Genomic DNA, 16218 nt, shown 5'->3' with positions numbered 1-16218 from the left:
ACTCAAAGTTTTAAAACTTGTAATGTTAGGGAGAGATTTCTACACCGTTGTAAAGAATATTTCATTTTTCTCTCCAACCGATGTGGTTGCCGAATTTAGAATCTTCCACTAGTTTAGGAAAGAATGACCTAGAAGAAGGTCCCACCACCCGTGTATCTCCACTGATGGCTAAGTGGGGTTTGAATCGATTCGATTTGCCAAGAAAGAATCCGAAAGATCAATGAAGCTCTTAGTGTGAAACCTTGGCACCCAAATTCATCCGTCATTCTAGAAGTTGGTTGGAGTTTGGTCTTCTCTCATTTACTGTCAACTAACAAAATGGTTGAAGAGGATCATCTATATTCAACCAAAGATCCTCCAACTTTAAATCATTTCCTTGTTCAATTGGTGCAATTGGTTCGATTGTAGATGTTCTTGCAGGTAAGCCTATGGTTGAGCGGTTGGTCGAGGCATTGCAGGTACTTAAGGTCGGTTTGCAACATGAATTTTGCCATTAATAGCCTGATTTGTTTCACATTTGTTTCGAGAAAGAGAAAGATAGGAAAGATGTCAAGTCCCCCCAGACACCTTAGACTCCTTTGCCCCGTGAGACGTCGGGAAGAAAGAGTTTGAGGTTAGGTTGGACGCATACATCTTGATATTTCATATTTAAAATTTGGGCTAATATTATCTTGAAAACTTTAAAATCGATCCCATCTAGGTTTTCTAATACCCTCTATGCATGTGGGTTTTGGATTCTATCCTAATTAATTAATAAACTAATAAGTATTTTTTAAGTAATTATTAAATACCATTATACTATTTAGCTATTAAATTTTAATTAATAGGTTTTTATATTTTAAAATCGTGTAAGAAGTCATTAAAATTTTGAGTTAGTCCACACATTTGATCTATAGTTCATCCAAATTTGACCTTTAGAGGATTAGAAAGACCTAAAGTTTCGATGTCAAGTTTGTAATAAATAGAAAATTTAAGTTTATTGATTTATGAGTTCATAAAATTCAATTTTAGTATATTAAAATTAATCAAAAATTAACAAATTTAAATATGATAAGGACCTATAAAACATAAAATTAAAATAAAATTAAAATTTAAAGAAGATTTTTAATATTTTAAAAATTCAGAACCTATCAATAATGGGAGCTGAAAACCTATGGAGTATGAAAGCATGGAAAAGTCTTGGAATTCCACTGAGTTTTTCAACTATAAAGGGACCAGCTATTTTTTTAAAAAAATATTTATCAAAATTGTGTGGAAAAATACAAATATATATATATATATAATTGTAAATTATAATAAAAACATCTATAAAATATTTTTTAATTAATTGTAAAAATCATTTAAAACATATTCTTTGAAAGAAATCGAACGTCATCGTCGGCAGACCTAAGATGTTTAGGTGTTTGAAATTGTAATCATTTAACCAAAAGGAAAAATTAAAAAAATAAAAAATAAAAATAAAAAGGAAGAGTTTGCGTTTATATTAATCGACCAATCTCTTTCCTTTTGAGATTCATCTCATATTTTTTCTTTGATTTGATGTTCAACAAACAACTTATGTGGCTTATCATTTATGAACTTAATTTTGCATTAAGTTTTATGATTAATTAGGAAAAGTCGAGTCCGATCGATCAAAAGTCAACATCAACCGTCTTGGTAGAAGTTTTTTATTTAAGGAAATGACGGTAGATTTTTTCTTTTTTCCAGTAAATTCCAACATGTGGGGTGTATTTTTGTCGATGATATATTTATCTAGTTGAACTATGTTCATATTGGCGAAATGACTAAATCAACTTATCTTTCATCTGTTAGGTTGTACATTATAAACATGTCAGGCTTGTTACGTGTCTTCGTCAGCCTTACAGTTTTAAACGCGTTTGCTAGATAGAGGTTTCCACACCCTTATAAGAAATACTTCGTTCTCCTCTCCAACCGAGGTGGGATCTCACAATCTACTCCTTTGGGACCAGCGTCCTCACTGGTGCACCGCTCAGTGTCGATCTCTGATACCATTTGTAACGGTCCAACCCCACCACTAGCAAATATTGTCCGCTTTAGCTCATTGCGTAGCACCGTCAACCCACAGTTTTAGAGCGCATCTGTTATAGAGAGGTTTTCACACCTTTATAAGAAATGCTTCGTTTCCCTCTCCGACCAATGTGGGATCTCACACTATAGGTCAAGCATACAACCAAAGTCTTACAATAGCGGCACGAAAGAGAAAGATCACGAGTATATAAGTGAGAGATAATATCTTCGTTAATATGATGTATTTATGGTGAAATAAAATAAAAACAAAGCCACAAAAATATTTATATTTAAAATATGGAGATACATGGAGGCTGACTTAGCCATGTCGGTAGAATTTTTAGGTATTGAACAAAAAAGTTATGAGCCTTAGAAATTATAGTCATGTGGAGATCGTATTCGAGCTTTCTATTGAACGAACTAGCATGTGCTCGAACAAGTGGAACAAAAAGGAGCTACGTAAAAATCGGGTTTTTATTAAAAAAAAAAAAATAGAATTTATAAATATATGTTTAATATTTTAAATAATTTTAAACCTAAAAAAAGTATCTCTCTCTAGCACTAAAGAAACAAAAGAAGTGGATAGGTGACATGAAACCCACCAACAAATTCAAATGTGAAGCAAGATCCCAACCTACCACCTTTCTCAAAACCCACAATTCTCCATGACCAAAAATAAAATAATAATAATAAATAAATAAATAAAAATTAAAAAATTTTCAAAAAAATTATTACCGGTATTTTGTTCTCCTCCCCAACCAATGTGAGAGGTCACAATCCATCCCCTTCGGTGCCTAGTGGGACGCTGACACTCGTTCTTTTCTCCAATCGATGTGGGGCCCCTGCCAAATCCACCCACCCCCTTTGGGGAATAGCAAGATGTTCTCCTCCCAGCCAATGTGGGAGGTCACAATCCATCTCCCTTCGGGGCCTAGCAGGACGCTACCACTCGTTCCTTTCTCCAATCGATATGGGCCCCCGCCAAATCTACCCACTCCCCTTCAGGGAAGGGCGAGAAGACTGACACATCGTCCGGCCAAATCCACCCACCCCCCTTCGGGAAACAGCGAGAAAGCTGACACATTGTCTAGTGTCTGGCTCTGATACCATTTGTAACGGTCCAAACCCACCAGTAGTAAACACTGTCATCTTTGGGCTATCCCTCTCAGGCTTCCCCTCAAGGCTTTAAAACGCGTTTGCTAGAGAAAGGTTTCCACACTCTTGTAAAGGGTGTTTTGTTCTCCTCCCCACCCAAGGACATCACCGTCACCCGGTTATTTTTTAAATAAATAATTAATTATTTCCATTTAAAATTAATAGTAAAAATATTTCTTTTTAATTTTTTTTAAAATTTAAATATATTATTGAAAATTTTAAAAGTTTTAGCAATATTTTTAAAAATATTTTCAATAAAAATAAAAAATAAATAAAAAATTATAGTGAATGCCTTGTCACCATCTTTATTTAATCCCTTCCATTTCAGCAACAACCCAATATAGAAACATGCACAAAATTAAACTTTCTCCACATATCTCAACTCAACCAACCCACCTCCAAATATTATTTATTTATTTATTTATTTTCATTATTTAATTCCATATAAATACTCCCATTTTTATCTTATTTATTTATAATAATAATAAGAGAAATCATATATGGACCAAATGAAAAATGCTTCTTCTTTATTCCTCTGGGAAGACACAGCAGACTCCGAGGTGGATAGATTATTGTCTCATCCTCATCAACTCGAATCTGCTGTGGACGATCAGGAGGACGCTCGATCCTGCAGCTGCGATGATTATGCTACTGATCAGAGCGCCGTTGATTTCCGAGATGATGGGGATGGAGATGAAGATCGAGCCGTTGGTTCGACCGGTGACGACACTCAATCAAGCCATCTCAATGAAACACGACCACGCGGGGCAACGTTGGAGTATAGTTCTGAGGAGGACGAGGAAGAAGAAGAAGAGTCGAATAATAATGTGGGTACGATCCAAGATATGAATGAAATGGAAGATAAGCTCTTTTGGGATACGTGCATGGAGGGAGGGTATCCGTGAATAGCCTGGTTCGTTCTTTAAAAGGTTTAAATCTCGTTTTTTAACTTTTAAGATTCGGTTTATGATCTGAAATTTGTGTTTGATATTTGAATTTTTAGTCAATTCAAAAATAGTTTTTAATTTTTTTTTATTTGTATTTTAAAAATATTTGTAAGAATTAGAAAAATGAAGAAAATTAAAAAATGAAGAAAATTATAGGTGGAAGTTGTATTTTTAAAAGTAAATCAATTTTAAAAATAAAATATTTATTTTATTTTTTTAGTTTATGAATATTGATAAAGTAAGTATTTTAATTTATTATTATTGCTCGAGCAATGGTTAAAATAATAATAATATATATATATATATATATATTTTTGTCTTTGAATAAATAATATGTTTTAATGTTAATTTTATGTGTTTTTTTTCCATTTGTTAATTTATTTATTTTTATTTGCATTTTAGTCCTTGTAATAATTAAATATTAAATAGAATTTGAAATGGCCCCACTTTATTTTGATTGGACAATTTTCTATAATAGACCATGAATTAGAAACATTTTAAATGATAGTATTATTATTATTATTTTTTAATCAAATAAAGCCAAAGAGTACTATTTTAACTCAATTATGTCAATTAATAAGATAATAAAAACTTAATTGATTAATTAATTGAGAATTTAACTGAAAAATACTCCAATATTGAGAACTCAAAATATATATATATTATTTATTTTCAAAAGAAGAGAAGGTTTAAGGGAATTGGCTACGAGCCTCTTGCTTCGTCTAGTAGCACGAGACTTGTATTGCTCTCTTGCAACTTCATTTTCACAGTTAGGCTTTTTCGATCATATCACTTGCAACTACGAGAATTACTTTTGCTTTCTTCTTGTCCAGCTATTAAGATGTTTCATTCATCGAGCCGTCTCTTGTTGTTGCCTGAATTCAATAGCAATTTGAAGGAAAGTTGACTAGAAATTCATTAATATATATACATATATATATGACCCGTTTAAAAATATTAAATTAAAATTGGTGATATTTGGTTGATTTTTTTAATTATTTTTATAATATTATAGAAATATCAATTCACTCTTTAAGTTGATATGAAACACGTGAATATATTAAAAAAAATTAATGTCTTGATCCCGAGTGAAAATGAGCGAATGAATGACAAAATTAACACGATTTTTTTTTAGTTCAATAACACGAGAATATTCAAATTTCCAAGATATTAAAATAATATATATATATATTTATTTATTTATTTAGAGAGGTCCACTTAAAGTGGTTTTATTTTATTATTATTAATTAGAAAAAGATTTGGCATTGGGATGGTTGGTCGGTAAAGCGAGGTCAAATTCTTTGAATTTGTAATTTATTGTTTTAATTTTACTGAAAATAATTATAAAAAAATGGCAAATAACCGTCATCAAGAAATACTGTGTTGACCATTTAATTGGAAATTTTAAATTTTGTGTGTTATTTAAAAAAGTTCACATTAATGGTAACAAGATATTACGTTGCTTTTTGACTTTTATGCCTTGAGTTTAGATTTAAGAAATATATTTTACTGATATTATGCCACGTAAGCATTTTTGGTAAGAATATATTTAAACTTAGGTTTAATTTTTGCCAAATAAATTGCTAAACATTAAAATATTTTAAATATATTCGTGAATTTTTTATTGTCTCGAAGGATAAAAAAATATCTCATTAGTCTTCATTTTTATATTTAATCGGTAATTAACGATATTTTTTTCAAAAATTTAATAAATCCAACTATAAATTTTGGGTGGGGTATCGAGTTGTTTAGGTTATTTAATTAATTTTTTTATTTTTAATAGAAGAAAAATGTATATTTTAAAAAATTATCATTAAAATTATTTTCAAGAGATGTCGAAGAATAAATAATAAAAAAAATTATGAAATTAAATAAATTATATATATGGGTCGGGTTTTTCGAGCTTGAGTTTTCTAAACTGCGGTAATTTTGCTTTAAATTTTTCAAATATGCTATTTTTGTTTATAATATTAAATTGATTTATGATAAATTTATAATGAGAGAAGTGTATTTAATTTTTGCCTAAAAAATGTTGTAAATTAATATTTTTTAGAAAAATAATTTTGAGTCTGTTTCTAATCCCAAATTAATAAGCCTAATTAACCTAATTTGATTGTATTATCACTAATCCCAAATTAATAAGCCTAATTAACCTAATTTGATTGTATTATCACTAATCCCAAATTAATAAGCCTAATTAACCTCAAATTGGGCGGTTAAACACAAGCGGCTTTTCAGAATCGGGGAAAATGTGTTATATCGATGGGGCGGTTTAAATTTGGTCTGAATCGCCATTACTTGTTATCTTCAACGACCATTATAAATTATTGTTTTTATTATTTATTTATTTATTTTTATTATTTATTATTTATTATTTATTATTGGTGGAACAATTGTTGTTGTTTTTCTTTGAAACTCGATGGAGAAGAAGAAGAAAACAGAGGAAATCAAAGTAAGTCGTTCCATTTCTGTCCTTCTTCCTTTCTTCAAACGACGTCGTTTGCTTTTGTTAATATGGGTTCTTCTTGAATTTAGCCATTAACTGCAGAGTTCAAGGTCTCAATGCATTGTAAAGCATGCGAAAGAACGGTGGCCAAAGCCATTTCCAAATTCAAAGGTAAAATCTCTTCCAAATAAAAATTTAAAATAATTTTTTTTTTTTTTTTTAGAAAAATTAATTTTTTTTTATAATGTTTTAAGAAAAACATTTATTTTTGTGTCCGATTAAATTTATGAACTTTTAAATATTTGAAAATTCAAGAAAGTGTAATTTTGAAAGTTTACGTATTAAATTTGTAATTTAACTAAAAATAAGTGATTACTGAAACTCTAACCATTTATTTTTGTATCTATTAGATTCTTAAATTTTAAAATATTTAAAAATTCAGAGACTAAAGGTGTAATTTTGAAAATTCATGAACTAAATAAATAAATACTTCAAATTTTAGGGACTAAATTTGTAATTTAATTAAAAAAAGTGATTAATGGGACTCTAAATATTTAATTTTGTGTTTATTAGATCTACCGTTTTTTAAATATTCAAAAATTCAAAGGCTAAATATGTAATTTTGAACGATACAAACTTGTAAGTCTAGGGACTAAATTAGTAATTTAAGTATAAAAAAAAAAAAAAAAAGTGTTTTTGTAATAATTTTAATTTTCATTTGTTTTGTTTGATAATTATGGTGATGCATGATAACGTTGAAGGGGTGGAGAAGTTCATGACAGACATGGGAAAGCACAAGGTTGTAGTGATGGGCAAGTTTGATCCTCAAAAAGTTATGAAGAAACTACGAAAGAAGACGAGGAAACCGGTCGAGCTCGTGGTCGACAAGGGTGCAGCAACGAAAGAAACAGTCGTTGTCAAGGATCCCGAGCGATCGGACCCGAATAATAGCAATCAGTTGATGATGTTCAACTGTTGCAAGGAGAGTGCTCAGTTACTAGTTTTGTTCAGTGATGAGAATCCAAACGCTTGTTGCATTATGTAGAGAGAACAACTTTTTCCTTCTCGGGTTATATATTATCAAAACCGTTGTTGCCTATTCTCTTTTAGCTTGTAACGTTGCTTTCTTTCAAATAGTTTTCAACGTATTTACTTGCTCACGTTTTTTAAAATATTTCTCTCAAACGTGACTCGAAACTCGAGCATACGTCAACGTTATTCAAAAGTCAACTCCTTTAAAATTGGCGATAGAGGATAGTATAGTTTTGTTATCTAAACATAATACCGAAAGTTTTGATAAAATATGGGCGTTGAATCCTAAGAATGGTAAGGGGTCAAGGTCAGGGACAGGGTCGGGGTCGGGGTCGGTGTCGGTCAGCAAGAAAGTTAAGAATCTTGCATTGAAGCATAAGCCTTCTAGCCTTGTACAAGAAGTATTTGTTTATACAGCCTAGACTGATAATGTATAGTTAAACGTATACGTAAATATGACCAAACTCGATACGTGATTTTCGGATTTGTACATTACATCGAAGGGGGAGCGCCACGACTCATCGTAAAGTTCTCTTCTATGACATGATCTCAAGAGCTTCCCTGGTTTGTCCAAGCATATTGAATACGGTAGCAGCAATATGAGATGGAGTAAGGCCTGCTTCAGCCAATTGGTCGGCTGGTGATCCGTGGTCGATGTATCGGTCGGGAAGGACTAGCGGTCGCCACTGCAAGTGTTAGTTATATGGAGTGGCTAGATTAGTGAACTTCATAACACTATCTTAAAGCAGAGATTTGACATGGTTTGTATGAGACTTGTACCTTCAAGGAGCCATCAAGGAGGCCATCGAGTGCTAGGAACTGGATGACATGAGAGCCGAATCCCCCTATGGATCCTTCTTCCACTGTGATTAAAATCTCATGTGATTTAGCGAGATTTCGGATAAGGGCTCGGTCGAGTGGCTTGCAGAAACGTCCGTCTGCTACGGTTATTCGTAAGCCATGGCGTTCGAGCATCGATGCAGCAGCCAAACAGTTTTGAACTGCTGTTCCGTAGCCCAACAGAGCCACTCTTTCCCCTTCTAGTAAAATCCTTCCTTTCCCAACCTGTTAAAGAATTGTTTTCTTAGATTCCTAGCATGATAAAAGGTTGTACAACCGCCCAAGCCCACCGCTAGCAGATATTGTCCTTTTTGGATTTCTCCTCAAAGTTTTAAAACGCGTCTGCTAGGAAGAGGCTTTCACACCCTTATAAGGAATGTTTTGTTCCCCTCTCCAACCGACATGGGATCTCACAATCCACCACCCTCCTTAGGGGCCCAATGACCTTGCTAGCACACCGCCGATGTTTGGTTCTAATATCATTTGTAACAGCCCAAGCCTACTGCTAATAGATATTGTCTTTTTCAGACTTTCCCTTTTGGGCTTCCCCTCAAGGTTTTAAAACGTATCTACTAGGAAAAGGTTTTCACACTCTTATAAAGAATGTTTCGTTCCCCTCTTCAACCGATTTGGGATATCACACGGGCAACAACCTTAAGATTTTGTGAAAAGTACCTCAATAGGAATGCCTTTATTCCCTGGTGGCAGCTCGACGCCAATACCATTACCTCGTGGATACCGCAAACAACTAGGTCGGTCATCTATGGCTGCAGCTGTAGCAACCATGTTAAAGAGCTCGGCCTCATCGGACGGGGCCATCACCACCATGTTAGGCAGGCATGCCATAAACGTAACATCGAACGAACCACAATGAGTCGGGCCATCGGCTCCAACCAAGCCTGCTCTATCCATTGCAAATCTAACAGGCAACTTTTGCAAATCAACATCATGAACAACCTGCAATTCAAACACAAACAAACTTATTAGCAACCCCATGCTAATGGAGTATCAAAGATAGATAGAAAGCCAATGCTTGCCTGGTCGTACGCCCGTTGCATGAACGACGAATAGATCGCACAGAACGGTTTAAGGCCTTCACAGGCTAGACCAGCAGCAAACGTAACAGCATGCTGTTCAGCAATACCAACATCAAAGCATCTTGTGGGAAAACGTCTTTGGAAGAGATTTAAACCTGTGCCTCCTCCCATTGCAGCATGGATTGCAATAATATCTTTGTCATTTTCAGCTTCTGCTATCAATGCTTCTGCGAAGTACGTCGTATACGACTGCGTCGCAGCCTTCGATTTCTGCTGTTTCCCAGTTGCTGGATCGAACTTTGTGACTCCTGTAAAGCTACAATTGTAAGTCGTAACCCGATTTCCGAAACGATGCGAACGACGAAACAATGATCATCGTTCCTGAATCTTTTACTTACCATGGTACTTATCAGCAGCTTTTTCAGCATATGGATAGCCTCGTCCTTTCTCAGTGACAACATGGATGAGGACTGGACCGGTGGTTTTAGTACTCTTAACTTCCTTGAGAATGGAAACAAGATCATCCATGTTATGACCATCAACAGGGCCGATATAATAGAGCCCAAGCTCTTCAAACAATGTTGAGCCAGAACCACTGATCATCCCACGAGCATATTCATCAACTTTTGCTGCTAATTCATGCATTGGGCCACCAATTTGTTTCGTGACACCCTGAAACAACGTTGGAAAAAAGGAAAAGTAAACTCAAACTCATTCAGATTGAAGATCAAGGCGGGATGGTTCGGTTCGGTTTGGTTTGGTTTGGTTCGCTATTTCTTACCTTGGCTACCTCTCTCAATTCTCTGAGAGGCCTGTTTGACTGCAGCCTGCTGAGAGCACTGCTCAAAGCTCCGACAGGCGGTACCGGCCCGTCGAGAGTTGCAGTCGGTAAAGAGACTTGTTTGTTGTCATTAAGAATAACAATCATGTCGGAGTCGAGGTAGCCTGCATTGTTCATGGCTTCATAAGCTTGCCCTGCAGTCATGGCACCATCACCTATAACTGCAACTACATTGTTCTTTCTTCCCTTGAGATCCCTTCCCACAGCCATTCCTGTTGAGTTACAACATAGAAGTTGCTGAGAAACTTCTTGGTGAAGTTCAATGTTTGTGAGCGGTCATCATAACTATTTTGAAATCTTAGGTAAGTTTCAAAATATAAGAATTTGAGAAAGATGTTTTTTTAGTTTTTTATGATTTTGTTTGATTTGATTTAATTTTTTTGAAACTCCCAAATTGCAAAAGGAAATGGAATCTCAGACAGTTATAAGCTCACCACTAGCGGATATTGTAAGGAATGCTTTAAAGCACGTCAAGGTTTTAAAACGCATCTACTAGGGAGAGGTTTCCACGCACTTATAAGGAATGTTTCGTTCCCTCTCCAACCAATGTGAGATCCCACAATCCATCCCCTTGGGGGGCCAGCGTCCTCACTGGCATATCGTCTGGTGTCTGGCTTTGATACTATTTGAAATAGCCCAACCTCACCGCTAGCAAATATTGACCTCTTTGGGCTTTTCCTTTTGAGCTTCCCCTCAAGGTTTTAAAACGCATCTATTAGGGAGAGGTTTTCACACCCTTATAAAAATGTTTCGTTCCCCTCCAACCAACGTGGGATCTCACACCACGTTGTCTGAGATATGTTATCAGCTTATCACTTTCAAACAAAACCATCTTTTTTCAGCTCTCAGTTGGAGTTTAAAAGCAAATTACCTAAGCCTGCTGAGATGGTGGTAGAGCTGTGTCCTGCGCCAAAGCAATCGAATTCACTCTCCGACCGTTTCGTGAAACCCGACAACCCGTTTGTCTGTCTAATAGTAGACATCTTATCCCTCCTTCCAGTAAGAATTTTATGTGGATAAGACTGCAATCGCCACACAATTCAAAGCATATTAAAACAAAAACATGTCCCAACAAAGCAAGAGAGTGTGCAAGAAGAATTGGCACCTGATGACCAACGTCCCACAGAATCCTGTCCTGTGGGGCATTGAAGACATAGTGAAGAGCCACCGTGAGCTCCACCACGCCAAGGCTAGAACCCAAGTGACCACCAGTTTTAGAAACGTTGAAGATCACATCAGATCTTACTTCATCAGCTAGTTGATAAAGCTCCTAAATCAACAATACCCCAAGAAGAAATCAAACGTCTAGAACAGGGTAAACACGTTTTCAGAGTTAAAAAATTAGCATTCATCAGCTAGTTGACAAAGCTACCAGTCAACGATACCCCAAGAAGAAATCAAACATTTCAAAGAGTATCAAACAACGCAATTATCAGGGGCACGCTCTACCATTGAGCTAATAGCCCATCGTGCGGGCCTCCCGATGGGGCTCAAGAGATTAAAAAATTAGTTCAAGACCACATAAGTAATTATCAAGCAGGAGTTCAAACCCAGAAGCTTCCAACAGTTCATATCTCCTCTAACACCATATTATTGAACTATCACAAAGTTCTATGAGTTTATGTTTATGATTTGGGTTTTTAGTTTTCACCTTGATGGATAGATTTTTCATATGAATTGGATAGTTTATTGTGTCCAAAATAGGAGTTGGTGGCCTCTGTGAAGGATACTCCCCCGTCTCTGAAAGTGATGCACAGATCCCACCTGGCCTTTTCTTGACCTGCATCAAAACAAAAAAGCAAACGCCCACGCCACATCTTTCAAACTTACTTATCTTGTTTATAAACTTAAAATAATCAAACTAGAAGGTCAAGATTCAAATAATAATAACAAAATAAAAAAGTGAAAGGAACATTTTAGATGTAACTCTCTTAAAGAACAACATCAATGGAAAAGGTTTAGAAAAGCCATAATTTCGAATTTTCAATTGAAAAAGTCTACAAATTATTCTTTTCTTCTCACTAGGATTTTCATCAAACACCTGGTGGGCAGAATTTTTCAGTTTCCTTTTTGTAAACAATACCTGATTGACTCTTTTCTGAAAACGGAAGACCAATGGAAAAGGTGAAGAAAAGCCATAATTTCCAATTTTCAATTGAAGAAGTCTACAAATTATTCCTTTCTTCTCACTAGGATTTTCATCAAACACTTGGTGGGCAGAAGTTCCAATTTCCTTTTTCCTAAACAATACCTGATTGACTCTTTTCTGAAAGCGGAAGACCAGATCCGTCCCCGATAAGAACCGAGAACCATCGTGTTCTTTCGCTGCAACTCGGCCGACATGAGCAGGAAACGTTAGCGTACAGAGAGCCATTAGAGCTCAAAAACCACCAAAACTGGAAAATCAAACCACTCCAATCGCTTCAAGCAAAACCCAAGTGAAGAAATCCGAGAAAAATGCAAAAGAAAAATTAAGAAGCAATGCACTGATCTTCTACGTGTCTTGCAGAGAGAAAGTGAAGAAGAAATTGAATGAACTGTTTTTGCCACTAAGGGAAGTGATGTGTGAAAGTGGAAGAATTAATTTAACGAAAAAAAAGATGAAAAGGCGAATGAAAAGGCGAAGCGTGGGATGAAATGGAAGATAGAATTGAAAGTGGATGGGCAGTGAAGGGGACAACTTGAAGCCGTATTCGCTGGGTGTCTGCTTCGGAATTCGGTCTCTTTGTTCTTAAGCAGTGCGCCATTGCTCCACTCTGGAAATGTCAGATCTTTTTCCTATTGGTCCACGTGGACGGAAATCATAAAATGGATATGTGGATAAAGATATCCCTTTGTAAATCATTTTTGCTAAATAAATGTAAAATTTTATTTTTTAATTTTCAATAATATACTAAATTTTTTATTAAAAAACTCAAAAAGTTTTTAAAATATTATTTTTAAAAAAATTAAAATTTTACATATTTAAAAAAAAAAATTAAATGCTTAGGGATATTTTTTATTTTTTAAATTTAAATTAATAAAAATGTGAAAGTTCAGATATTTAAATAGCAAGAGAGGAACCGAGCTAGAACTAGATGGGTTTAGGTAAAGAGTTGTAGGCACGGTGGGGTTAAGAGTCATAGCCGTGGTTGGGTTATCATCTAGGTTTGGGAGGTGACTTCAAAGTTCGATAATATTTTATTTTTTCGTTGATTCACGATCCTTGTTGCTAAATTAGTCTCCTTAAATAGAATAGAGTTCACTTAATTATTATACCTTGTCTATTTTGACCTGTTACGTATCATCGTCAGTCTCACAATTTTAAAACGTATCTGTTAGGAAGTGGTTTCCATATCCCTGTAAGGAATGCTCGTTCCTCTCTTCAACCGATACAAGATCTCATAATCCACCCCTTTAGGGGATTAGCGTTTTCGTTGGCACATTACTCGGTTCCTAGCTCTAATATCATTTGTAACAGCCCAAGTCTACCGCTAGCAGATATTGTCCGTTTAGCCTGTTATATATCATCATCAGTTTCACTGTTTTAAAACGCGTTTGTTAGGGAGAGATTTTCACACACTTATGTTTGTTTCTCTTCCAACTGACGTACGATCTCACAAATGTTTTGAAACAAAGTTACTTGATGTCAGAATGAAATTTTTTAAAACTCGAGATATAAGTTGAAACCAGCTTTACAGTTCACGAGTTTTTTTTAATAATCTAACCTAAATAAATCGTGTAACTAACATTTTTGAAGTCTACACGGCACCTTTAATGTAACTTTATAGAGAGAAAAAAATAATTAAAAAAACATTTTATGACAATTGACTTGAGGTTGAGCACTGGAAATTCTTTAAAAATTCTATGGCTATTAATAAGCATCCATCTCAATCAAAAGAGAACCCTAATCTTATTCTTTGAAAATTATAATATATTCAGTTGAGTTCATATTTTGCTGCTCCCTCCATCAAATTAATACGTCATTTTCATTCATCCATGAAAAAATTAAAAAAAAAAAAATAATTAATTTCGTTTATTTTGACCTCCTATATTTAATTAAAACTCAATTTTTATGAATTACTTAATTAAAAATCTATATTTCCACGCTAAAGATTAATATTTACTCACCCCACAATTATTAAATTGTATATTTATTTCTAATATTAATTATATTGTACTTCACATAATTCAATTTTTTCAATTATTTTTTATATTAATTTTAAAATTAAACTATAATTTTAGTCCCTAAACTTTAAAATTTGTATCTATTGGATCTCTACGAAATAAAATTCAAATTTATATGAAACATTTTAAATTTGTCAAAGAACTATTAGACATAAAATTTTAAAATATATTAGACCCGTTTGAAAATTTAGAGAATAGATAGACACGAAACTCGGAATTTATTAACCATTAAGAGTCAAAAGTCTAAGTTGCTAGAAGCTTAATAGATGAGTAGAGAGAGCTGACTAGAAGATATCAAGGGGCAAACGATTCGTAGCCATAGAATTTGATGCACAAAAATCATGCTTTGATGAGCCACGGGAGAGACTAGCAAGCAATGTGAAACATGAGTCTAAACATTTGGAAGAAGAATAGGTCCAAGTTAAAAGGATGGTCTTTACTTCCTCCCTTCTTTCACTTCATTTTCGCTTCTGTAAACAAGACATGTCGATTGACCCGAGGATCGTATTTTCGGAACTCGAGCTTCTCTGTTATTTTGGTTGGCTTTCGTTTGACGTAGAAGAATCCAGTCCCAGCAGCTGATACGAGTCGGATGAACATTGTAGCTTTCTTTTTCTTGTCACCCATTTCCTAACAAACACACCAAAAAGAGGGGAAAAAATCTCATCAAGTCATTTTGAAAGCTAGCTCTTGATGTGCTATAATATAGAATTATCATGAAGAGAATGAATATAAGGAAACATGTTTATGCAGAGCTATTTGCAATTAAACCATGCTGATGACATCTTAAATGAAATTATACAGAGGGCCGGCTTCCTACCACCCCAAACGTACAAGTTAATATTTGTACGGTTCATGGTTCAGTTTAAGAAGTGTAATAGATTCTTAAACTTTTAATTTTATGTTTAATAAGTTCCCGAACTTTAGAAATGTAACAGCTCAAGCCCACCGCTAGCAAATATTGTTCTTTTTGGGTCTTCCTTTCTGGATTTTCCCTCGAGATTTTAAAATGCGTCTGCTAGAGAGGTTTTCACACAGTTTTAAAAAATGTTCCTTTCTCCTCACCAACCGATGTGGGATCTCACAATCCACTCCCCTTCGGGGTCCGGCGTCCTTGCTGACACTTGTTCCTTTCTCTAATCAATATGGGACCCCTCAATCCACCCCCTTCGAGACCTAGCATCCTTGCTGGCACACCACCTCATGTCCACCCCTCTACGGGGCTCAACCTCCTCGCCTACCGCTAACACATATTGTCTTCTTTGGGCTCTCCCTTCTGAGCTTCCCCTCAAGGTTCTAAAATGAGTCTAGTAAGGAAAGGTTTCCACACCCTTATATAGAATGTTTCGTTCCCCTCCCCAATCAATGTGAGATCTCACAAGAAATGTTTAATAGGTCTCCTCGAATCTTCAACATATTAAAAAAAAAATTTAAAATTAATTGATTTAATAGATATAAAATTGATTTTAATGTCTAAAGGAACCCTAAGCTTTCAATATTGTATCTATGCCCCTGAATAGACGTTGAATAATTAAAGAACCTATCAGACACAAAATTGAAAGTATAAAAACCTATTAAGCACTTTTTAAAGTTTAGGGACCTATTGAACTCAAAATTGAAAGTTAACGAACGAGTTAGATAATTTTTGAAGTTTAATGGTCAAATCAACACAAAATTGAAAGTTCGGGGCAAACTCATAAATTTAACCTTTAATCTTTTACCAAT

At 34.6% G+C, this 16218-nt stretch overlaps 3 protein-coding genes across 3 annotated transcripts; 1 reads left to right on the top strand and 2 right to left on the bottom strand.

The window, feature by feature from the left end:
* The first annotated feature begins 6014 nt into the window (after positions 1-6014).
* Positions 6015-7621, top strand: LOC111807063 (heavy metal-associated isoprenylated plant protein 19). Its single transcript, XM_023692630.1, has 4 exons — positions 6015-6023; positions 6556-6582; positions 6666-6747; positions 7338-7621. The coding sequence occupies exons 1-4, from the start codon at positions 6015-6017 to the stop codon at positions 7619-7621; spliced, it is 402 nt and encodes a 133-aa protein (XP_023548398.1).
* A 327-nt stretch (positions 7622-7948) lies between these two features.
* On the bottom strand, positions 7949-13039 carry LOC111807062 (probable 1-deoxy-D-xylulose-5-phosphate synthase, chloroplastic). Its single transcript, XM_023692629.1, has 10 exons — positions 12578-13039; positions 11978-12106; positions 11432-11596; positions 11198-11348; positions 10267-10538; positions 9884-10157; positions 9486-9793; positions 9124-9405; positions 8389-8673; positions 7949-8294 (listed from the first exon to the last, which is right to left on the bottom strand). Exons 1-10 carry the CDS (start codon positions 12698-12700, stop codon positions 8145-8147), a joined length of 2139 nt encoding a protein of 712 aa, XP_023548397.1. The 5' UTR covers positions 12701-13039; the 3' UTR covers positions 7949-8144.
* Positions 13040-14692: 1653 nt separating this feature from the next.
* Positions 14693-15123, bottom strand: LOC111807061 (50S ribosomal protein L33-like). The gene has a single exon (XM_023692628.1). The coding sequence runs from the start codon at positions 15118-15120 to the stop codon at positions 14947-14949; it is 174 nt and encodes a 57-aa protein (XP_023548396.1). The 5' UTR covers positions 15121-15123; the 3' UTR covers positions 14693-14946.
* Between the last annotated feature and the right edge of the window lie 1095 nt (positions 15124-16218).

The sequence above is a fragment of the Cucurbita pepo genome, chromosome LG12 (assembly GCF_002806865.2).
Source record: "Cucurbita pepo subsp. pepo cultivar mu-cu-16 chromosome LG12, ASM280686v2, whole genome shotgun sequence".
NCBI classification, from domain to species: Eukaryota; Viridiplantae; Streptophyta; class Magnoliopsida; order Cucurbitales; family Cucurbitaceae; genus Cucurbita; species Cucurbita pepo.
The sequence above is the reverse complement of the archived record's forward strand: the minus strand, read 5'-3'. Positions and strand labels throughout refer to the sequence as shown.